The 25,152-nt window shown below is 39.2% G+C and overlaps 1 protein-coding gene across 1 annotated transcript; it reads left to right on the forward strand.

Moving 5' to 3' along the window:
* The first annotated feature begins 716 nt into the window (after positions 1–716).
* cxcl12b (chemokine (C-X-C motif) ligand 12b (stromal cell-derived factor 1)) lies at positions 717–13,020 on the forward strand. The gene is made up of 4 exons (XM_015014054.2): positions 717–877; positions 3,011–3,128; positions 8,290–8,373; positions 9,713–13,020. The coding sequence occupies exons 1-4, from the start codon at positions 811–813 to the stop codon at positions 9,750–9,752; spliced, it is 309 nt and encodes a 102-aa protein (XP_014869540.1). The 5' UTR covers positions 717–810; the 3' UTR covers positions 9,753–13,020.
* The last annotated feature ends 12,132 nt before the right edge of the window (positions 13,021–25,152 follow it).

A 25,152-nucleotide genomic window follows, 5' to 3' on the forward strand; every position in this document is an offset into this window, starting at 1 on the left:
GATTTTTCTTTGGCTTGCTTTGCACACAAGAAATGGAGAATCACAGAAGTCAATTTTAAGATCTGCAGCTTCTCTTTTTTTTTTTTTTTTTTCTTTCAGCACAACTTTTCCTTCCTCCTAATTGTGGTCCAGATGTGAGGTCTAAACAGATTCGTAATAGTTTAATCACGGAGCAGACAATGAAAGTCCCGTGGAGCCTATTAAGGACATGAACCAGGCGTCGAGGACAGGAATCGGGCCAGAGGACAGGAACCTGGCCAGAGGACGAGGAGTCAGCGAGACGAAGAGAGGAAAAGTGGGGGGGGAGAGCGGTCTGTGTCCTAGCAAACAATAACACAACACTCAGCTGAAGCGTGCAGCATTACTAGCCCAGCCATAGGGAGCTCTGCCACTCACAGTGGGGCTGGTACTGACTGGTGGGCAAACTGCCGGTGTACTGGTTTTGGTGTGTGGTGGAGAGGAAAACCCGCCAGATGATGGAAGAGATCAAATAAAGATACAAAAAGATGAAATCTGGAAAAGAAACATTACATGAAAAGAGAGAACGCCACCCCTAGAGCTGTCCACTGACTCCCAGCCAACACGCTTGCAATCAGGGAAGTCTCCTCTTCTTCTCCTCCCCTGCTCTCACCTCCTCTCCCGGGACCCACGCCTCGCCCTCCTGAGAAAGTGGGACTCCCCCCTCTCCGTTTCTGCTCCCTCCCACTAAAGCTTTAACTGCAGCCGCAGTGGAGCTGGAGGACACAGTCGTGCGCTGGATTGTAAAGGAGGAAGAGAGCGCAAGTCATTCCTGAAGCCATTCCTGAAGCCATGGACGTCAAGCTGCTGGCGCTAGTGACTCTGCTGGCCGTGGTCATGCAGGTTCCCACTGCAAATGGTGAGTCTGGACTGGCAACTCTGGGGAGGTTTCAGGTCACTTTGCTGGTTTGGTGATTCTTTAGACATTTTTTTTTATAAAGAAAGCTTATCCAGTATGTTGATTTGGTGAACATATGGATTTAATTTATTTCAATCTGCATGAGAAAAACGAGTTTCCATTTTAATGTGGAGCTTGTACCATCTGGGTACTTACATTAATTTGACATGTTTTCCAGATTTTGCACGTTTGTTTCATTACGTTTCACTCATTGCAAACACGAGACATGGCTTTTGGATCAGAATATTACTGCAGCCCTGTGATAAATTTCAAGAAATTTGAGTTTTTAGATGGCAGACTGTTATTCTAAAAGAACTCTGTTGTAATTTTTCTACAAGTTTGCATCGCGTTGCAGTGGTAAATGATGATGGAAGGTGCTTTAAATATTAGTTTTTCTACCTGTTTTCATTCTTTAGTAGATCAGTTTTGACCACTTTGTTTTATAATCATGCTTTTTCACAAACTGTTTTCTCTAGCACTGAGGCAAATTAGTCCATTAGTTCATAAAGTTTTACCTCAAACTAAAGGTGATGTGTACATAAAATGGTCTGATGGAGCTTGTAGTGAAAACTCACTTTATTTGTTTATGTAGCACCAAGTTATATAAAGTCAACACAACCAGGATTATTTCATATCTATGATATTAACGCTTTAGTTTATAGAATTTTGTTTTATAAATTGAATGAATTAATGAAGAAATCATTTATTTATATTTAAAGATAGAATCACAAAGTGCTGTGAGATCATTTTTTTAAATCATAAGACAAAATTAGGGGCTTAAAAGTGCAAAACATATAAAATATAAGAACATGGAAGAAGATAAATGACATTATTACTATAAATTCAAAGTCCTTCTAACTGGAATACAGAAAAACAATGAATATGTCCAATATTTTTGGTTGAAACATTATTTCAAATCTGATTTCCTGCCTTCACTTCCACAGTAAAGTCTAGAATCTTAAATCTTGAGCGCTGCCTTCGCGCTGAGCCCCCATTAATCTCCTACGAGTTAACCTCTGGGCTGCCGAGTCGCTCGCCGCTGCTGCTGCTGCTTTGTGCTACAGCTTGTCGTTTCAGCCCCAACGAGAGCACCCTCCAGCATATTAAAGCCTCAGGTCTATGTATGAGCGTATATTTGTCTTTTACTCTTTGCTTTCTTATAATTAGTTTCTAATTAGGGATAAAGAGTGAAGTGGGGAAAGCAGCGGGCCCTTTGCTTGTGGCCCCGGTGCTGAAAGCTGCATAATAATCCCTTAGTTTGCATGAGAAAGAAGTCTGAACGGGTGTGAATCATTAGGCTGAAATTACTGAGGATTTAGCCATTTGTGGAAAGACATTTGGTGTTTAGGATTATATATATATATGTATATATATATATATATATATATACATATACACACGAGTTGAATCCCACAGCAAATGTTTAAAATGTGAAATTATCTGCTGTAAAAGGGCTAAGTGTTATATTTTTTGTATTCTCAAAGACATTTTTAAGCTGTTTAAATTACAAAAAAATAGCCAAATGAGCAACTACATGCAGTAACAGTTGCATGTCTGTTTTCCTCGGTGCTCAGCAGGTATCCACAGCGCTGATTTGTAATAATTTTAAGAATGCGCTTGAGCTGGTTTCCACACAGCCTGCTGATGCCGTTTCAGCTCCAGAGGACTTTTTATGAGAAAAAAACAAAAACCAAAAAAACCGCCGAGGGAGGAATTTTGGAAAAGGTCGAGGACTCTTTTCCCTTTAGAGTGGCCGGGCTAAATGCCGCTGCAATGAAAGGCTAAAATTCTGCACCTGCGGTTGTGTGAAAGAAAGAAAAGAAGTGGCCATAAAGGGCTAATCTCTTTTTAATTAACATGTCCTGGAAAAAAAAATAGCAGCTAAACTCATAAATCCTCCATGCTTTGTGAAAATTTGTTACAGTAGATTAAACATGCTCACTGAAGAAAGAGGCGCATTAATGCTCGAATTTGAAACGTAAATGATTTTATTTCAGTTTAATTTTGGCGCCTGCAGCTGATTTGCTTATTGACTTTATTGCTGCCTGCTTGCAGCTTTGTGATGAGTTTTTGGTTTGTGTTGTCTGCTTGCAGCCAAGCCCATCAGTCTGGTGGAGCGCTGCTGGTGTCGCACCACGCTCAACACCGTCTCTCAACGCTCCATCAAGGAGCTCAAGTTTCTCCACACCCCCAACTGCCCCTTCCAAGTCATGTAAGTAAATGACTCTTTAAGATTAACAGAATGCTTATCTCTGAGAAATGACTTTCCCACTTTCTGATTGTCTGATCTTCTCACTAATTTGTACAGATTTCTATGTATTAATGACTTAAGCATCAGGTAATCTGGGGAAAGTATAGTCAAATCCCAGAGTGCATTTTGGATGGAGCTAAATTGTAATGTTTTTCTGTGAAGAACAGTTAAAAGCAGCTTATGCATTTAAGTAATAAATCCTTCTAGAGGATTTTGATGCTTTAGTTTTATGCTAAGTTCTCAAGAAAGGTGTAAAATATGCATCTAGCTTGAGTAAGAGTTTCATGGATTTGCATGATTTCTTACGTTTCAAATATTATTTAAAACAACAATATTCACTAAAGTTCAAGAAAGTCAATTCAAGTTTTCCATGAAAGCAACGTTAACGACCAACTTGTGCAACAATATATGTTATCGTCAGTCATATTTAATTTCTGTGCAATCAGCCTCCTGCAGGCTACGCAAGGCATTGTAAGAAAATTTAAGATGGAAATAAGTATAACTTCTCACCCAAATTTTATGACCACATGTTTAGTCAAGATGTGACATAGCTATAATTAGCTTAGCCCTAACTACTTAGCAAGTAAACAACTCATGTTAGCTTAAATGTGCAAACTTGTTCCGTAGTGCAATTCTGTAAAACAATCCATTTATATTAATATTATTATTAACAGCACTAGTTATTTTTCTGAATAAAGTGTGAATGCTGAACAAAGCTAGCAGCACTCTGTGCTAGCTGGTCAAAACGCTCATGCTAGCTCAGGCGAACAAACAAGTTCAAATCTCATCTCTACAAACACCAACATAACATTATTACACAGCATCACTTTGTGATCTTACCATTTCCTGCGGCTGCTCAGTGAACCTTGGGTCAGTTTAAGTTTCGGAAAAAGATGAGGCTGCTCCTCCTGTCCACCCCAGCAAACATGGGCTTTAATTTTTAATCCAATGCTAAAGTCACAACAGTATAAACCCAGCAGTGTAGGGAAAAGGATTTACGAAGCGGTTTTTGTGCATTTCCACTATTTTTGACCGACGTGTGTTGACGTGTGGGGTAAATGTGAGGCCTGGTGTTGATATCCTTTGACTCACTTCCTGTATGAAGAGAGATTAAAACAACACAATCCACTCAGAGAGAGGAAAGCCGCGGCGGGCCGAGCTCGAGGGGACCATTTATGTTTGTAAAGGAAGCAATCATTAAGGGTCAAAGAGATTACCTTTGTATTACTGCTGACCCCTTGTGTCCCTGATCCTCTCTTTTTTGTTATTTATTTCCCGCCTCAAACTGCCTCAGCGACGATGATTGATGTAATGTCACTGGTCTGGAACGTATTAACTAGAAAATCTCATCACTTCCTGGCTAGGGAAGAGTGGACAGCAGACGCCTCGCAGCCAAAAGGCTGAAAAGCTTCAGGGCTTCTGCCAAAAAAAGAGGGAAGAGGGGTAAAAAAAAAAAAAAAACAAGGGGGTCACCAAATGGCAAAAAAAATGTCACAGAGGACAAACGGCTCTCTGGCCAGGCCAGAAGCGTCTCAAACCCACCGTCCAGGGTGTCTCTCCTGGAGCAGATGTAAGAAAGCTGGAAACACTACACCTCCAAAAAAACAGAAAGTCCTCCCCCATGCGTCCCCCCATGTGCCATCATCCTCGCGGACCTCAGCATGCTGTTGATATTAACTTGCTGTGAAGTAATTACTACCTGCTGCTGCTGCTGGAGCTCCGGCCCACAAATTCCAGCCAAATCAATTAGGGTTCAGCCTCTCAGAGCGTCTTCCTCACTGGACGAAGGGAGACGCATCAAACCATAGAGAGCTTCTGAATGGACGATCTGGAAAGCCCCAATGAAATGTAACAGAAAGGGAAGGGGGAGAAGAGGAGACATCCCCTGAGGAAAAGCAAACAGAGATCCGGTTTCTGGGCCGCTCGGCCTCCCGGCTTCACGTGTTGGTTTGAGGGATTTGATGTTGATGCTCGTACGACCGACGCTCCTGGAGGACACTGCAGGCGAAGGGGCAATGCGTTCCTCCTGCTAATGTGTGTGGGAGCATCTCAATGGGTGGAAGGGATAGGGAAGAGCGGGGAAGAGGGTCACAGTCTGAGGAATGTGTTGAATTTACAGTTGTGTGACAGAGAGACAGAGGGAGGAGGAGAGCGGGGCAGAGAGGTGCTGCACCTCCGAGCTGTTAGCTCGCAAACGCGACCTTTCGGCACCGGGGTGTGATATCAGCCACATGTTTTAAGAGGAGGTGAAACCTTACAGCCTGACCCCCCAAACCCTCACTGTCCAGTCAGATCTGAAACTCAACCGGACAAGAAAGCTAATCCCTCCACCGGCTTTTCACCGACAGACCAGGAACACCAAGAAATCAGGATGAATAAACGTAGTTTAAGGAACTACAAAACTGTAAAGTGTCTCTACATTGGTTTATTGTATATTAGAGCTTTTTGCTGTAAAAATATTCAAGGAATAAAATTGCATAAGAAAGAAAGAAACCTCAAGTTACTAACTCCCCCTAAACCCTTTGTTGCCCTTGATTATTCCTCTTCAAAATGGGAAAGATAAGAGAAAGTGACACTCAAGGAAGGCTGCGTGTGTAAATTCTTGTGAATCAGCAGACAAAAATTTAAATGTTTAAAACAACTTGAATTGTGAAATTCAAGGGCGGATGAGGGCGCACGTTTATTTTACCTCCAGGTTTGGAGCAGGATGGTGAGAAAAATGATTTAAAAGAAAAACTGTAAAGCTCCTGAAATAAGACTGCAGCGTGATATTTTGCTCCTACAGCTTTTACACATCGATCGTGTTGCGAAACAGTTTCCTGTTGTCATCTGCATAAATTAACTTTAATGGCTACAGGAGAGATGCCTCCTACGCAGCTAAATGAACGATTTTTAGAGCGAAAATTCATTAACATATTTTTTACGCAGTAATAATAACATCATGAGGAAACTGGAAGTACTGGAAGTGAAAACCTGTATTAAAAAAAGCTTCTCTACGACATCAGATTTGATGGGATGAGGAAACTAAATAAAAACAACAACCAGAGGATCTGTTTGTGTGAAGGTGACAAAAAGGAACGACTCGCTTACAGTGAAACATGGCGGAGGTCCGATTGTGTTTGACTGCTGGTCGGCTTTGATGCTTCCGTTACTGGAGGAAGTAAGGGATTAAACGGATAATACAAAAGCATCTCTGTGTATTTTTGTAAACTCGGGTTCAGAGTTAAATCGTTCCGCAGACCGCCGGCGGTGGAAGAAGCAGACAAAAGAGCATGGAAATGTGATTAAAGAGGAAGAGATGGAACGTTTTAAACCTGGCCAGCAATGATTCCCACTATAAATCCCAGTAGGGCCTTTGGAGGCAAACTGAGATCTAACATTACAAGAAGACTTTCGTTTTGTTTTGTTTTTTCCTAAAGAACCTGAACACATCACAGAAATGCGAGACAGAAAAGTGTGACAAGCATTTTGATGTCTGGAGGAATTGTTTATTAATGCCAAATTATAAATAAATGAGTCAACAGTTTGAGTTACAGTGTCTGTTTCACTATAAACATTTTAGTCGTTAAAGATCAGAACTGAGCCAGTTATGTCATTTTAATTACATTTCAAGAGCACGTATGCTTGAGCCATATTTCCCCTATTAAATAAAATAATCTGAATTCAAGCCGGCAAAATTATCACAATGTCTACAAGTAAGAAGTGAATATTTCATGTAAGAAATTCACATCAAACCAAAACAGAAGAAAGTTTTAAATGAAATCGAGGCAATCCAGAGATGCCAGATCTGTGAGGACGTTTAATGTGCTTTGCAGAGACATTTTTTACAGAGAGAGTTCAGTGTCATCGCTGATGTGAGTGGAAACAGAAAGCTGCGATTTTTCCCAAACATACAGAAACCTGCAGTAATAACATAATCCGTCTCGTTTAAACAGGACATGCTGAGATTCTTTACAGACGAGGGGTTCTGGAGCAAAACCACGCGGGACATATTTATGGCACTACACGTGCAATTTAGTATTAAAATCCCTTCGATTTATTCAGCAAAACTTGAACCGTGGATAGATTAGCTTTTAATCAGCTGATAAGGAAAGTTCTGCTTCCTTGTTCTTTGAATGAAACACTGATAAGGTTTGATTTAGTATTTCCCCTTCAACATATTAGAACAACCAGTAATCCCTTTCTGACAGGGGAGGTTTGAAAAATGATCAATCAACTGACAAGCAATTTAAGATAATAAAGTGAACGTCACTTTATCATTCATTAAGGCTTTCTTTGTCACGGTTGCAGGTGTTTTAAAGTAGATATGGGCATGTTTATGCTTCTTACATGAACAAAGAAGCATATTTCTGCAGCAATTTCCAGATTTATGAAGACCCTAAAATAATTTCGCCTCAACAAAAATGACCAAAAGAAATTGGTCTTAACACACCGGGAAAGTTTCCAGACTATCAGAGCAACTTTGAAACAGCAGAAATAATCAGTAATAAAATGTTTCTGTTGCATTTAATTCGGGTTGCTGGCGGTACGAGGGTTTTAAAAACAAAAAATGATGGATTCTTTAGTTTTCTTTAGTTTATTCAAACTAAACATTTGAGAACAAATATGTTTAATGGAATCCATCGCCAAGATAAATTCATTTTAAGACTCTTTGCACATCATTAGTGGTTGCCGTTACTCATCGTATCTGCTTCACTTCAACAAGGTCTCACCGAAGGTTTTCGTAACACACCCAGCAGAAAACATAAAGCGAGCGTCTTGAATTAATAAACCTGCAACGATTTTCTTTTTCTTTTTTTTTTTTGTTGTAAAACTTTGATTAAAATAATCATTTGTAGACACTACCTCTCTGCTGCGCATCGTCACCAAGATGCAGGGGATGGAAAAAAAAAATTGTCCTGCAGCATAAATTTGCCTCCATGATGTCCTTGAAGCTGATTTATAAGACGCTGCTTGGATGAGACTCAGAACCTTCCTCTCTATCTCTTTGTGTAAACACACGTGTTAGCAGAGAAACTGGAGAAGTAAATGTCCATCTGCATGTCGAATGGTAATAATCACAGACGATAATCACAGACAAATGGTATGTAATTTATGGGTTTTTTTTCTTTTTCTTCCATAGTGCTAAGCTGAAGAACAACAGGGAGGTTTGCATCAACCCTGAGACCAAGTGGTTGCAAGGATACCTGAAGAACGCCATCAACAAGTAAGAACAAAAAAAAAAAACCTTTGCCGTTGACGAATGATCCCTCACAAAACAAGAAATATGCGGCTCTGCTCACACGGGTTTAGGTGAAAGAAATAAACTTTTCACATTCCCGCTTACAATTACTCTGAAACTGTTTATGAGCAGCAGACGGGCTATAGGAGAAATAATTTCCACTAATTTATGAACAGACTTAAATCTTCCCCTGCGATTCGCGCGCCTTTGTTTCTGCAAACCTGCTAAACATTTAATCCAAACTTCGCATAAGATGTAAACTTGAGAGCAGATGTTCAGTATTTACCTTCGTCCTGCACATTTCCACATTTACGTCTTTGCTAACTGCATGTTATCAGAGGCGTATGAAATGCATCTTTGAAATGTCGGGAAAAAAAACACAAATCTTGATTTTTTTTTTTTTTTGGTCAAATTTCTGTTTTCTGAAACATTATAAACACTTTCCAAAGCAATTCCCAACCAGCAAACAAAGGCAAATATGAAAGCTTCAAAATATATTATAACTTGAAATTCTTATAGATCATAGATCAGTATTTAAATTTAAACTATTAATTGAGAAAAAAAAAGCATATTTACAACTCCTACACTGCAAAATCACAAAACCTTACCAAGTATTTTTGGTAAGTGCGAATATGTTAGTACACCTGAAATGAGACAAAACTCAGTCACAAGAAGCTGTTTATCAAGATATAGGATCCTTTTTTAAGGCAATAATTTCTTATAATTGATAAAGGGTACCTATATATATAAAGAAAGTAATTATAACATTGGAATAATGTCTTTTTCTCAGTAAAATATTCTGCTAGTGGAACTAGTACTTTTTAAAATCAATATTTGACATTTATTGACGCAAAACAAGCTCTGGTATATTGCTGAAAAGTTACTCGTAAGTTAGTTTTGTCTTATTTCAAGTGTACTAAGATATTTGCTCTAGAAACTGGATCAGAAATACACGGTGAGGTTTTGTGTTTTTACAGTGTGTGAACTTCTAATAAATAGCAGTTCTTGTTCCCAGAGGTTAGTTTCTTCCTTCAGATGTAGCGAATCAAAAATGTCACTTGTTAAATTTGACTTCAGAATGTCAATGTCATTCTGAAGAGACATTGGTTTCTACGGTAACCAGAAGCTGTATGTAGCTTCTGCTACTTCCATTACTGGTTCAAGTTTTCCTAAATAAGCAGCATTCTCCCATCCTGGCTGTCTGAATGGGAGAATGTTTTCCTGCTATTACGTCCTGCTGAATTAAAAGCAGATTGTCTCCACGCTGCAATAACACCACAAAAACCAAACCCTAACCTTTTCATACCTCTGCTTATCTCCCCAGGGTGAAAAAGTCCAAGAGACGCAACACCAAGAAAGTCTAAGCTGCAGAGAAAGGGGCATGGAGCGCACCGCCTCCGAGTCTGAACCCCCCCAGGTCAAACCTCCGTACCTCCCTGACACTGCTTTGGATGTATGCAAACACGCTGTACGCTACCTACCTGTCCACCTCTGTGGACCGCTTGCAGAAGCAGCACTTCACCTCCAAACCTGCACTGACCGCACCGCCGTCTCTCCCCCTGGCCCCCCAACCCGACTGGGTGAGGAGTCGTCTTCTGAAATCCACACAAGCTCCACATGCAGTGATGAAACTTTGAAACAGCAGGATGCAAACAGAAAGTGTGTTTTTTTGTTGTTGTTTTTTTTAGTCTCTGAACGAGGATGAATTGAACTAACTCTGCTTCTGTGACTGTTAATAGTCAGGGTTTTTATTTTTATTTTTTTTACACCTCTGTAAAGAGAAACCTCAAGCTTTCCAACTCACAAAAGCTTTGTGACTTCATAACCTCTTGAACACTAATAACGTCTCCAAGAGGACGCTCACGCACCGACGCATCAGTTGCGCTTTGGTGAAATGAAGAAGTGCTTAATTTGCGAGCGCCAAAGGGAACTCATGCGAGGCAAACGTGTCTCCCTTTCTACTAAAATACACCACGTTCTCAACAAAGATTCCCAGGTTTCCATCTCCTCCCACACTTCTTCTTCTTCTGTCACGAAAATCACCTGCATGTTCTCCATCACCATGTCCTATAAATTTCCCCTCTGGCCTCCATCTTCTCCTCCTCCTTCGACGACAGAACGCGGGTTTTCCAGACACGACCGCTGAACTCTAGCGGCCGCTGATGGCCAGAGGCGAGCCGGGCGTCCATGTTTGATGGAGCCTCGCTTCGTTTAGAGGAATCCTCCACTGTGCTGACACCAGCCTCATGGTGCTGCTGTATGTTCACAAAGGGGAGCCAGAGCCATTTATACGACTGTGTATCACTTTTTTTTTCTTTTTTTTTATGTAAGAGGGAACATCTACTAACAACTGGGAGATAAGATAAAGTCTTAAGCATTTACTGACAACGGGACTTTTGCCAGACGAAGTTGAAGCCATGCAAGGGAAAGAACATATTTTTGTTAAAACAATTTAGCAACAGAAAACACGTCCACCTCAAAAATCATGGATTCTTCTATGATCTTAGGTTTAGGGGATTTTTTTAGTGAAAAGAGTTGTGTGTGTGTGTGTGTGTGTGTGTGTATATATATATATATATATATATATATATATATATATATATATATATATATATATATATATATATATATATATGTACATACATACACACACAGAGAAAGAGAGTCCCATCCACATTTATTGGCACTTTTGCTGAAGATGTGCAAAAAGTCCTAAAAGGCATCAATTACATGTTGCTGTAACATAATCCCACACTGAATAATTTGCAGCAGTTTAATAAACGGTTAATTGGTGGCAGGATAAACTAGATCCAACTGTTTCTATTGCTCTGACTGAACAATTAGGCAGAATTTAGTAAGTCGCTGTATTTTGCTGCCTGACATTAATGGCACGAGTCTTTCCGACCTTGAAATGTGGCTGATCTGACCTCTTGTCAGGTCACGTTCGGTGAAACGTCAAGATGAAAATCTCTGACGTTTCAGGAAAAACGGGAAAAAAAGTTGGATAAAAGTGATAAAAAGACTTCAGTTGCATTTGTGTTTGTGGGATGTTGTTGCTTCAGTACAATAAAAAGAAAATCTATTTTCTTTTAAGGCTTTTTGCACGTTTTGGAGTGCGTGGGCACTCTACGATAACAAGTTTAGTGTTTTATACCAACACCATTCCTTTTTTTTTAGGAATCAAAAGCTAATAAATTGTCAAAATTAGTCAGGTCATGAATGTCACATAGGGAATGTTAAGGTTGGCGAAAGGGAAGTTTTTGTTTATCCACTTTTTACATATATATATTTGAGCCACTTTATTATCAGATGTGTCCTTTAGTGTATTTTTATTCTTTTTATATGTAGAATCTTACTAATTGTTTTTTTATCAGCTACTAAATGAAGGTGAATTTTTCAGTATTAAACTTCTTTACCACAAATAAAGAGCATGTAATCCTGTATGCAAAGAAATACAACACCATCACTGTTTGACTGCTTACGTCAAATGAATTTTATTTTTCGTTTTTGTCTCTCTTGGTGTTTCTTTACCAGTCAAATTGAGATGCTAACATGTCAGAGCTGCAACAGCTGACATATTTTTCTTTAAAGGAGGTTTTTGAAATTGCCTTTGAACGCAAAGCTTCTCCCGAGCTCGAGTCAAACCAACTGAACAATTTTATTATTTTTTCTTTTTTATTGTTTTACTTCAGTCGATGTTTGAGCCGCCAATGAGCCGAGACAGAACCAAAGCTCAGCTTAGATCAGAGCGACCGGCATGTGCTTTCAATCTGCCAGCACCCAAAAGCCTTTCCTCAGTCTTACTCCAACCTCTTAATTCAGAACCAGGTGGTTGTGATCATTTTCTTTATGCTCTTGTGTTTCATTTTGTGCTGGTTTGTTTTGTTCTGTTGCTATCTGTGGTTTTTCTTAACAGTTTGGAGCAAATGGTGCAATAATCTTGTAATTAATCTCTCATAAATGGACTAGAACTGAACACCCAATAATCCTGTGTGGTTAAAGTAAATTATAAGAACACTTTGCTCAGAAAACAAAGTGTTTCAATAAGGTTTTCTATTATTATTATTATTATTATTATTATTATTATTATTATTATTATTATTATTATTATTTGTTCATTACCAAACTACTCCAACCATTGAAACTGGTAAAGGACAAATAACATTTTGTAACCTCTGACATTTTCTCATGTTCAGTCTAGATTATGCTGCGTTGCCGGCACTGAAACTATGAATTTACGGAAATCAAACACGGTGATAATGAGTTTCAGCAAAATGTCCCTGTAAGAAAATGTAATCACATCGACAAAAATCCATTTTAAACTCAGTTTTTTCTCTTTCTTTCACCTTTAACGTTTTTAACGCCTTTTAAGTTGACACTCAGCTCAACTCTTGCTCTCTACTGTTGTACTTTTAAATTAATCAAAATGAGTTTTACTTCGGAGCCCAAGACAATGTGAAAATGTTTTTCTCCTGGCAGCTTCTGACTTATTCCTATGTAATGGTTTAGAAGATTACTTCCTGTTTTCCACAGCTTGTAAGCCAAGAGGTTGTATTTTTCTATTTTTGTTGTTTTTATTTTTATATCTATGCCCATTTTTCAATAAAGCATAATAAGAAAAAATAATAATAAGTGAACTACCTGTGTTTCATCCATCCCAGACGACTTCGGTTTGAATTTCTTGCTTATTTAATGGTTAGTTTTTGTGACTTAACTAGATTCTCTTCTTTTTTGGCAATTTGTTGATGAAATCATGCAGCTTTTTAAAACCGTTCATAATTGTTAAATTAAATTTTCCTGCACGACAGCCTGTAATATCGCTGTGTTTAATCGGCCTGTTGCGACTCCGATCCGGAAGAAAAAGACAAACAGGCTTTCTAGATATTTCTAAACAAAAATGCAAAAATAACGGCACATTTTTTTATTCGCCTCCTTTTAATTTGACACCCTTAAATGAAATCAAGTGTAACTACTTCCACCAGAAGTCAAGTAATTAACAGTAGCGGCTGTTAATAGCTAGAAACCGCGACGCCCTCAGAAATGTTCACGGTGTCCAGACCAGGCCTCTAAAAATGTCCGGATGAAAAAAGGATTAACCGATTTTATTTATTTGTTTATTTATTGGGGTTACATGACTTGAATTTTATTTAACAAGTTATCAAAGGGGAGACTTCATATTTAAGATCTCTACAATTTGGTCTCTAACTTATTCTGCATATATTTTCAGAACGAGTGTAAACATAACAAAATGATTTGTCTCATGGCTCAACTACTTACAGCTTCCAGTTTGACTTTATCTGAGCCCGCAGCCAAAATGCTACACTTTTACCTTTGGTTTATGATCGCATGTTGCAGCTCATACATAGCATAATGGATATATAAAATAAATGTAAAAATACCTGTTGGGGTCTAAATACAGTTCACTTTTAAATTGGTTTTTTAAGAAATAAAAGTCTAAATCACATACTGCCTTCACTGACTGTTTGATCACATTTTCTTTCTTTTTTTTTTTACTGTTTCCTAGCAACAAGGATTGGCTCAACTTGCCCCAGTCTCCCCTGTTGTATGTAATGTGATGAGAGCTAACGTGCTAGCATTGATTCTTTGTCAATTCAAAAGTATATATATATATATATATATATATATATATAAATGTTCCCTGAGAGCAGCTTGATGCGGTTCTGAACTGTTCTGGATTCCTTCTCTTACAATCAGGAGCTGTCACTTGGCATTACTCACTTTGATAATAACAAAAGTCAGACAGCGGGACAAACTCAACGACAAAACCGTACAACAAAGGAAAATTTAAAAAAAACTCTTGAGGCCAAGCTTCCTGCAACACAAAAACAAGCCCTGATTTAAAAAAAATAAAATAAAATTCAAAAGGTTTTGGCTTTTGAAGCCACTCAGCCTTCACCTGAAGGCTGAGTGAATAATTCATGAGCTACTGTCACTTTACATTATCCACCACAGAAACGAAACTTGTTTAACAATCGCTTTTCCGTTAAAGAGTCAAGGAGTAAAAGCCTGAAATGTTAACACCGGAGGTTTCGGCTGTGTACGTTCATCCGCAGCACCAGGGAGCCCGAGTGGCTTTATGACGCTGTCACTTCCAATAACGGGGAACCAAATGGAGCGGATTCATTTCACGGCACCTCTCCCTCTGACCTGCGTGCGGATGCGTACGAGGAACCAGAGACACGATTTGGACGTGGACCAAGTAAGTGCCTTACGGGGTCAGAGTTGCATGTTTTGGACCTTTGGGGTTCAGAAACAATTATAGGATTTCTGCGCCGTGCTTACTCAGCTGAGCCCCAGAGGTGGCCGGCGAGTGTACGAAGTGTTTATTAAAATGTAGTTTCAGGGATACATCACTCTAAGCTAAGGAATCTGAAGCGTTTTTATAACCTATAAAAAAATAAAGAAAGAAAGTCAAACCAAACACAATAAGGCCTAGGGTAGGAAAATGAAATATGTTTCAATAAAGCTAAATTAAGTATTAGGGGCCAGTTGGGACATGTAAAAATATTTCCAGAGGGCTTATTAGAGTCTGAATGAGATGTACGCTGTCCAACCAAAAACAATAAGGCAAAGGTTGATGAGGAGACATACCAACAGACGAAGCAGCAAAGGAAATGTCAAATGGTGCAGTGGAAAGCGGACCTCACAGAAAACTGGAGAGGAATCTGCAACAGCGACACATTTATTATACGTCACAGCTGTACTCCAGGAAACCACTCTGGGTTTTTTTGCGTCATTTCTTTGGTTTCACTTGTGTTTCCTTTTAAGATGTTAATTTGGTCTCTCTCTGTCTCTCTCTCTCTCTTTCTCTCTCTCCTTCAGCCCTGTGTGATGTAGCTTTCATCCCACGTCCAGCTAATTTGCTTCAAACAAGCTAATGGGAACCATTTTGGTTCACGTTTTGAAGGATAAGTTGGGGTGGATCTGTGGACTGCACAAGACATGTTCATTAGATCATTTGCACAAAATCATTCTTGTATAAGGAGATTTTCTTGTCCTCTGTTCTGACTATGTTGAGCTCTTTTCTGAATGAGTCGTTTTAGGGCCTCTTGTCACTTTAAATCCAAATAAGCTGCTGCTAGCCGCAGCGCGCCCAACTCATTTACACCTGCAGGTGAGAAAAGCCAAAAATATAAGAAAGCTGTATGGGACATGTGCTGTTTTTTTTTTTCTTCCCCTGACTCTGTGTTTGTGGTTTTATTCCAAGCAGAAAGCTGCCTGGATTCAGAGTTATTACAGTGTTACAGTAAGATAGATGTTCCCCGTGGGTTTTTATTCCTTCAGGTTACATTTCCCCCCCTCCTAAATATGATCGAATGGCATCCCCCAAGTCTGTGATTTTCTGCGATGCAGACGGAAATAAAAAAATAAAATAAAAGCAATATCATTCAAAGTTTTTCTCCAGCAGAAGTTTTCATTACTGCTCGTAATTTATTACATGCCATGTAATAAATTACATCTAAACACAACAATCGTCTTATTGTATTCTGCTGGATGATGTACGGAGTGGAGTTTCGTGCCAGGAGATTTTCTACGCTTCGGCTGATGTTTCTTCCTCTTCTCTACAATATTTTATATTTTGTGGAAATGTGTGGGATTTCACATGGACCATCTGTGCTTTCTTCTTGATTTCTTTTCCCCCCTTCTGTCTGTTCTCTGGTTTCATTTCGTCTTCTGCCTGCTCTCAACATGAACTTGTTAGGTTACAGCCGCAGGTTGTCATTTGCCAGATCTTTTTTTGTTTGTTGTAATACTTATTATGGCTTCGTTTTCCAAATCAGGTGTACTCCTGTTTGTTTCCAGAAGAATGGCTATTTTATTTCTTGCCTTGATTCGTCCTTCAGAGACTTTGGGTGTCATCCCACCTGACAGTCCGGTCCAATCGGGGACCAAATTTCAACATCACCGATAAACAACAAATGTTTTTAAAAAGTTAGAACTATGTCCTACTTGAAATACATGACCCATTTGTTATTTTTGCTATATTGTAAAACAAAAATATTTGATGTGAAAACATTTTCTGTTGCTAAAAAAAAGTTACTGCAGAATTATTTATCATTTTTACTAAACCACCTTTGTTTTAGTTTCAAGCTTGAAACTGAAATGAATACGTTTTTAAGCATTAACCTTTCCAAACATCATTTTTACATGCTAATACAGAGTTTTATATTCATCTTTTGGCCAAGTTGTAAACATGTCGTTCAATAAACACATCCTGAAAATAAGAGAGGCAGAGGAAACGGCAGCCTTCGGCTAAACTCGCCTCAGACAGAGAACATAACCACGCAGGACAGCAAATTGCCCAGCTGATTTGATCCTTGAGGTTGTTTGTAATCCTGTGATTTAAGGCTCTCATCTTTGAACAACCTAATACCCGGCCTGCTTAATGGGAAACATGCTGGCTGCTGGTCCACACGGAGGTGTGTGGGTGTGTTGATGTGTGTCTGTCTTTTGTCTTAGTGGACAGCCACGGGAAATGAAAGTATGTGTGTTTTTGATTCCTAACAGAACAAACCTGCGTAAACATAGCCGAGCAATTAACCGTCTACAAATACAAATTCTACAGTGAAGGCATGCGAAGGTGCGCACATCCATCTTATTTTCCCATGTTATTAAGCTGACGGTCACTGAGGAGGTCTGCAATCATATTTTGATTTTTTGCCCCATTCCTGAAACACTTTGATCATACCCTGTTTTCTTTTAAAAAACAAAAAACTAACTTTATCTTCACATATTTAAAGTGTGCCTTCTCTGTGTGGTTAGAAAGAACAAACTACAGATAGATTAAAAAAAATCTCTGGAAATAAACAACTATATAAATAAATACTAGAGATGCACGATATATCAGTATTGATATTGGTCATTTTTTAACATATCAGGATCGGTTTGGGATTGGTTCATCTTGACGTCGTTTCTGCTTGTGTTTCAGGAGGGAGAGAGACGAGGGTCGGCCATGAGTGATAGTGATACAGCAGAGGATTATGGGTGTTAAACTGAAGCAGGGAAACAATGTAGGCGGTGCGGTCGCTTTCAAACAGTGTCAGAAGTGTAGGGAAATACATGTAATATCGCTAAATATTGATAAGTACTGCCACTGTATCAGAATTCATATCAGATATCAATATTTGCTCAAATTTTCAATCAGTGGATCACTAATACTTACTCTTAAATAGCTTAGAAAAAAATCTAAAGTCAGCCTGTTGAAAAGAAAGAAAACATTAATACCCTTCGCCGGTATTTAGCTTAGCATCTTCATTCTCCTCAGTCAGTTTAATAGATAAAACCTCATTTTGCTCAGACTTCAGACTTTATTTTTATAGCGTTTGTGTCCAGGTGACCTGCAGGATCTTGAGAAATTTGTCACATAAGGAAAGACAACATATTTGTCATGATCCGTAGTTTTCTGTGTTTATTTTTTGAGTTGTTTCTGTGTTTATTGTTACCCTGTTCCCTGTGAGTCTCTGTCTCTGCGGCTTCCCCATTGATTGTTCCCAGGTGTGTCTCGTTCCCTTGATTACCCTCCCTGTGTATTTAAACCCACCTGTTGTCTTTGTCTCTTGTCGGGTCCTTGTCTGACGTATGTCTAATGTATGTCAGTAGTCGTCTTAGCTCTCCAGTCGAACTGTGCAGTCCTGGTTAGCTTAGCTCCTAGTTCAGTCTTCGTGTCAGTTGCTACCAGTAATTAGCCGTGTGCTTTGTTCTCTGCCGTGCTGCCAGATCTGGACTATTTGAGCAACTTCATCATTAAACTCATCATTTTCATCTACATCCTGGGTCTACCTGCGTCTCTCCTCACCACCAACCAACACACCTCAATGACAATATTTTTTTCTTTTTAAACTTTCTTGCATAATTAGTTCTATCGATGGAATCTGAACTAAATAAAATAATCTTGTAGTGACAAGAAATTCAGTCAAAAATATTTACATTTCTTTGTAAAAATGATGTATAATTCTGTAGTAATTTTGGTAAGGGGCAACAGAAAAGGTTTTCATATAGAATATTGTTTTGCAGTCAAGTGCTGCAGTGTGAAGTGTTTTCATTCTGGTTCTTAAATCTGCATAAATGTTTATGAAATGCACATTTACGTAAGGAACCATATTATTTTAACAGGCAATCAATTCCATTAATTGGATTATTAAATAGAAATTTTTACCAAGGTTCTTAACTGATTTCTTCTCTTCATACATAAAAACAATTGATACCCAAAACCTCTAATGGACTTTAGAAAACCACACAGAAACAGAGGCTCCATTTAACTGAAAGTGGCTGAATAGGGGAAAAGCATAAGAAGGATGAGGCAATTCACAATTTCTAATGTCACACAAACTCCACACAGCCCTCAATAATTCAGCATCAAATTGACAGAAATTAGCTCCTGCTCCCTTAGGAATGTTGCTAAATCGATCACAACAGAGGCTTTCAGTGTTTCCGCAACCTAATGTTAGAAAAAAAAAAACGATAAATACATTGACAAACATGTTGATGGTAGTTTCCATTTGCATACATCCTTTATGTCTGACTCCGGGGGACAAAGCAGAACAGCAGAAGAAAAGAGACCAGAAAGACGGATATCATCGCTTGTTTGCAAATACGAGCTGTGAAAAGAAAAAGTAAATGCTTTTTTTCATCCATGATCTATTTTGGAAGACATCCTGAACAAAAAATGTTTGCAAGGAGTCATTCCACTGTGATGCAGGACCGGGCAGCCTCTGTCTCTGTTGCCTGGTTATCACAGACGTCTGCAGGCATTCGGCAGACCAGCACCACCTACTCAGAGGAGAGCCCACTTCTCCGCCACTTCCTTTTGTGAGACAGGCGAGACATGCAAGAAGTTGATATTGAAACAAAATCGTTACAAACTGAGCATTTGAGATGTAATCTAAAAGATGATATAAACTGTCAGGTGGCAATGAAAACATATTTTTTATGTTTGGTTTAATATTTTACTACTCTGATCTTGACTTGGTGCATTTACTCGTATATTGCTTCTAAAGAGCCATACTTTCCAAAGGATTTTCATCAGTCATTATTTGGGTTTCAGAAAGTCTTTCAAATGCCTTTTTTTTCCCAGGTTAGTTTGGTTTTATCTGCTGTTTGACTCAGTTTCAGTTCAGAAACTGGTCATTTTTAGGGGAAACGTTTAACTCCGACCGATGAACCCTTCATTCAGTACAGCTCTAGTTCATCTGTCGACAGCAGTTTTCCTTTTTCAGTGTTTATAGAAGCAGTTGATTGTTAATCACAGCTGCAGAAATGGATTAGGTGTTGCAGCAAAATCAGTTTACTGACTGATTCATTTGCCCACAGAAGCTGATTTTTTTTTATATCAGTCTGTAGCTTCCCCTGTCTCTTCAGTTCATGAAAATTATAGAAAACCCCTGGAAGATGTTGCAAGGAACAATAAACACATTATCCTTAGTGGGAATGTCTCGTTGTTCCAATTATTCCACTACAAACACTCACTCAAACTTTTTAAATATAAGTTGAATGTTGGTCTGTCTGGTTGAAAACAATTTGTGTAATTCGTTCGGCAGTAAATCCAGAGAAAGTTTTCTTTGAAGCCCAACGGCCGACAGAAAGCAGAGTTCGGACGAATCTGCCAGCGTGTCCCGAACCCACATCACAAGTCGCTACCGAGGTTCTGCTTTTCCTCATCTTCCTCTCTCTGTTTACCATTATTCTCCGTGTATCGTTAAATTTTCCATCCGCGGCGTCATCTGTTGAATTTTCTCACACATCCGAAAGACTTTTAGGTCACAGAGAAAACAGCTTTTTTCTTCTTTTTTTTTTTCTTGGTTTACCCCCTCTGGTCCTTTAGGAAGTTCTTCATCATTTGTTGCTGACGAGCAGCTAAAACGCTGTCCGCGCCAACAATTAATCGAATCCCCAACGACTGCTCTTCTTTTCTCTGAATTGCAATTTGAAAAGCCTGTTGATATTTCCATGGTGTTCAAAAGTAAATACTTAGTGCTCTATTTAGCTCTACTCTAAACAATCCTAAGACGTTTAGCAGTGAATAGATGTGGCTTGAAGCCAAGGTAAACGAAGGTTAATGTTTCCAACTGTGTCAGTCCCGATAAAACCAGCAATCTGAGCAGGTTAATGACAAGCCTGATTACTCACACGACCTCCTCAGTTGTGACCCTGGGCGGATTTACAAACAAGCCAGCGACCGTTTTGTTTTCAGATCGGTGATTGGAGTGAGACATCAGGCTATATTGGACTGGACTTCCTGGACCGACCCAGGAGAGGTTAGATTTTTCTCATAGCCGTTCTGAACTTGCTCTGTCGGGGGAGGGGAGGCCAAAGTGAACTCTTCATATGTGTTTCATAAGCCTCTGAAGACCTCATTTTGCAGGTGTGATGTTAAATACGCAGTGTGGACGCCGCAGGAAGTGACCAGATGTAAGCTCATGTAACCCAAATCCCCGGTGGTGACCGGTGCCGGGCAGCCGACAAATGCCAGTCATTTAATCACGTCAAATTAATGGGGTACACGTGCCTGACTCTCGGCACAAGATGCAGCGCTGAACGCTTTCATGCTGTGTACCTCGTAAAGGCATTTTCTTACCAAACAAGCACAAACTTCAAAGTAATTAAATGAGATTTTACACGTATTATTAAGCATAAGAATGTATTCACCCCAACAGTAGGTAACATAGCAAGTATGAAGAAAAAGTGTTTTTGGTCAGATGAGACCAAAAGGGAAACTTTTGGCCAAAACAGCCAAAGTGCTGATTTATATTGATCATCATAATAAACACACCGTCTCCCCTGTGAGAGCTGGTGGTGGCAGAATGATGCTGTGGGATGCTTCACTTGAGCTGGAACAGAGAAGATGATCAGAGTTGATGGAAAGATGGACAGAGATGAATTCAGGTCAGTCCTGGAAGAAAACCTGATGGAAGCAGCAAAACCTGAGATTAGGGCAGAGATTCACCGTCCAGCCAGAGCAACAACGGATCAGTTTAGATCCAAACATGACCATGTGTTAAAAAGACCTAGTCAAAGTTTAGATGTGAATTTATGGCAAGACTTAAAGCTGGGGTAAGTGACCTTTCTTGAAAAGAAATAAGTTTTTCAAATATTTGACAGTTTAATATGAGACAGATAATTTGTAAAAAAAAAAAAAAAAAAAAAGTCTATTTCTTCTGGCTTCTCCCATTACTCCTAATGTGAACCACAGAAACACACAGGGTCTTAGCGCTATCAATCATTCATGTGCACGCGCTGCTCACTCTCTCCATTTTTCTACCTGCTGTGCTACAGCTTCTCATCAGCAGAGCCTGGCAAGAATGCTAAGGCTAGTTAGCATGGCCACGCATGGCGGAAGGTAAATGGAATGGTTGTTTCTCCACAATTGGCACATTGAGCAGCGCATATTGATTGACAGCAGTAAGACCTTCCTCCTGGCGCTGATTGGGTGTTTTCGTCAAGAGCGGTGCATTTCTCCAAACGGCAATAGTGGCACTGGAGGGAGGTGGAGGAGCTTGATTGCGACAAGGTGACAGTTTTGACAAATATGCAAAAACCTTTTTTTAAAACCTGAAGTTCACTGATCCTCTCCATCCAATCCAACTGAGCTTGAGCTATGTCCCAAAAAAGAATGGGTAAAATTATTCAGGGTTATGTGGAGTTTGCAGAGACATAAGCAGCAGCAGCAGGTCGTTCAAAAAAGTACCAACTCAAAAAAAGAAAAAAACAACTAAGTGACATTCTCGTTCCACTTCACAATCACGCACTACTTTGTTCGGCCTGTCACACCAAATCCAATAAAGTTCATTGATGGTTGTGACTGTAATGCAGCAAAATGTGGGAAAAGTTCAAGGAGTAGGAGTATTTTTTTTTTTTTTTTTTTAATGGCATCCCAGAAACTGGGAAGTGGAAGCGAGGTCACAAAGTGGGTTTGCCAAGATCTCAGCGATACCGTCAACATTCAGTCAACCTGGGCCGCAATTATGCAGCTGTTGTCATAGTTCTTTTGTCAGCTGATTTAAACTGGGCAGCAGCAGCAGCATGACATTTAGAGACACAGGCTTGTTAACTGTGATGTCATCAGTTCAAATCCCCTTGGCTGCCTGAGAATGTGAATGGAAACCATAACACTTCCCAGTTTCATCATCTACAGTGCTCCTAATTCCCATCTATTACAGCCCAGCTGGTCTGTGGACGGCGTGTTTGTTGTGAAAGCAGCTGCTCGGTGTGCGATAAGGCAAAGGCATCAAAGGGACGGTTGTCAGGGCTTGAAATCCCTTGTTTTGTAATGTTGTCACAATCGGCCTTGGTGACACATAAAGCAAAGAGCCAATTCAGTAAAAATGTATCTCCATATTGAGACCACTTTTATAGATTTTACTGGCCCTGGTCACCTTTTTTTTTTTTTTTTTACAAAAGTTTAAACCAGCCAATATAGCTTTTATACACACTTGTAATATTTTCCTGTCACTTTCAACACTGGATGGAAAACAAACTAAATAAGGTGGAGAGCTTTTGTTTATTTTCTTTTTAAATTTTCTTTATGACTTTCCGGTTTGTGGCTGCCAGTCACAAAAGCCAAGAAATAAAGGCTTCAGATCCTGCAACTTAATCCCAAACACCACCCAGATATTTCTGCAACGATGGCGTTTCCTCACCAGTAATGCGGGGGGAAAACATTTCACATAAAATATCTGGGAAAAGGTCCGGCATGGCAGAAATCCGTTGCCATCACATAATAACTTTAACGGCTTTCCTTGTGTTTTAGCTACATGTGATAAATGCCAAATGAAATGGAAACACAATGGCTCTTTCAGTTCAAACCGAGCAAAGAGTAACACAATCTAGAAGTCATGACCCACGTCTGAATTACATGCAGCTGGATTGACGATATACTTAGGTGGGCTGTCCACAAATATTAAAGGCCAAAAATCTTTGGCGATTTGACATTTTGATACTTCACAAGCTTCGGTTTTCATTTCTTGCGACCTCAAATTGTAATTTTTTTCCTATGCTGTAGTCGTTTCTTGTTTTTTTTTTTTTAAATTGGTTTAATATTTCTCCAAATTCCCTTTAGAAATCTGAATCCTGCAATTTGATCCCGACACTGACAGGACGCTGGTGTAATGTCGGCTTTTTACATTCATTACCGCATGAAGACGTGCGCAGCTCTCTGTGCACACACACTGAATCACAGCAAAATCAAATGCAGGTGACTTGGGCTCCACTCGTGTTTGACCTCAAAATTATTCAAACCCCCTGACATTTTCAGATGTGCTTTTATTCTCATTCGACCAGTAAGTTTGCATTTGATGGGAACTGAGGCAGGCAGCTCTTCAAAGACAATAACACAATATAAACAAGTATCAAATTTGAACTTTAATTAGCTTTTAATTACACTTTTAGTAATTCATCAGCATTACAGCAATCAATCTCTTATAATTGCTGACCAGTTTCTTGCATGTTTCCAGGTATTATAACGATTTATCTTTGGTTATAAACTCTTAGTCTTTGCGGCTGGAAGGTCTCTTTCCATCACCCTAATCTTTAGTTTCCTCTATGAATTCTCTGTCAGATTCAAGTCAGGATGTTGACATTACTTCAAGTCAGCAAAGATAAATAAATATATATATATATATATATATATATATATATATATATATATATATATATATATATATGGTCAAAAAAATAAATAAATCAACAGAAAATAAAATAAACTTTATCTTGAAACAACTAAATGATCTATGGAGTATCTTGAAAATCATATAACCTAGATATCCACTTTCAGCTCTTTTCAAGTCGAATTGTATAAAATTCAATTGATTTCAATTTCATAAAGTGCAGTTTAGTGCAATTATAATAATCTTACTTTACCTCATTTTGACTTACCAAGGTTGCAGATACAGCTTCACTGCCATAACTGAAAAGAAAACCCACAATCAATTAATTTGAGAGTGGGAAATATAGACAATATGTCATGTGTCAAAATGTGTCATCTCATGTACTGTGCCATGCAAACAGCACACCTTTCCGTGCAAAGCTAACTGTAAATAAGTACATTTAAGACTGAGGGGATTAAAGGATGTTCACATCAGTTTATCAGACTGGTGATAATTTGACTATGCTAACAAAAAGCTTATAATTTCATGTCATTCTTGAAGTATAATATTCCAGGCATCCTATGCAGCTCTAGATCATTTAAACTAAATATCTGATATGGATTTTTCACTTTGCAGCAACCAACACACAGGCACACAACCTTTCATGGCAACCAAAGCTGGCTTTAAATTAAAAGACATTTTTGTCCCCAAACCATCAGCCATGAGAAAAATTCTCAATTCTCAAAAGTAAATAACACAAATCACATAGGAGCTCTTTTTTTTTTTTTGGCAGCCAGTTCACAGACTGTTGAGAACTCACCATGTTTGAGTTTGAAGGCATGGGCAATAAAACGCTGCATTGAAAATAAGCTGAGCTGTAACTCCCTCCTGTGGCGAGACAGTTCACATGGTCTGACGGAGACGGACGGGTGACACGAGGGGTCGGAGGTTGGGGAACTACCCTGGGTGGCATGGTTTGGCTTTCCTTTTGCGAAGCTGTCTCTTGGGAAGAATGAGTCGAGCAAAAGAATAGACAAGGAGATTGAAACATGTGTGCGTCCATCTTTAAATGATCCCAGTGCGACTTCAAACTTTCCCCGACGTTTTTGCTGCTGAACATCGGTGCGTTCTGGAAACGAGCTGCTGGGAAATCTGCTGACAC

The sequence above is a fragment of the Poecilia mexicana genome, unplaced genomic scaffold, assembly GCF_051168715.1.
Source record: "Poecilia mexicana isolate PSO_F unplaced genomic scaffold, ASM5116871v1 scaffold_2, whole genome shotgun sequence".
NCBI lineage: Eukaryota > Metazoa > Chordata > Actinopteri > Cyprinodontiformes > Poeciliidae > Poecilia > Poecilia mexicana.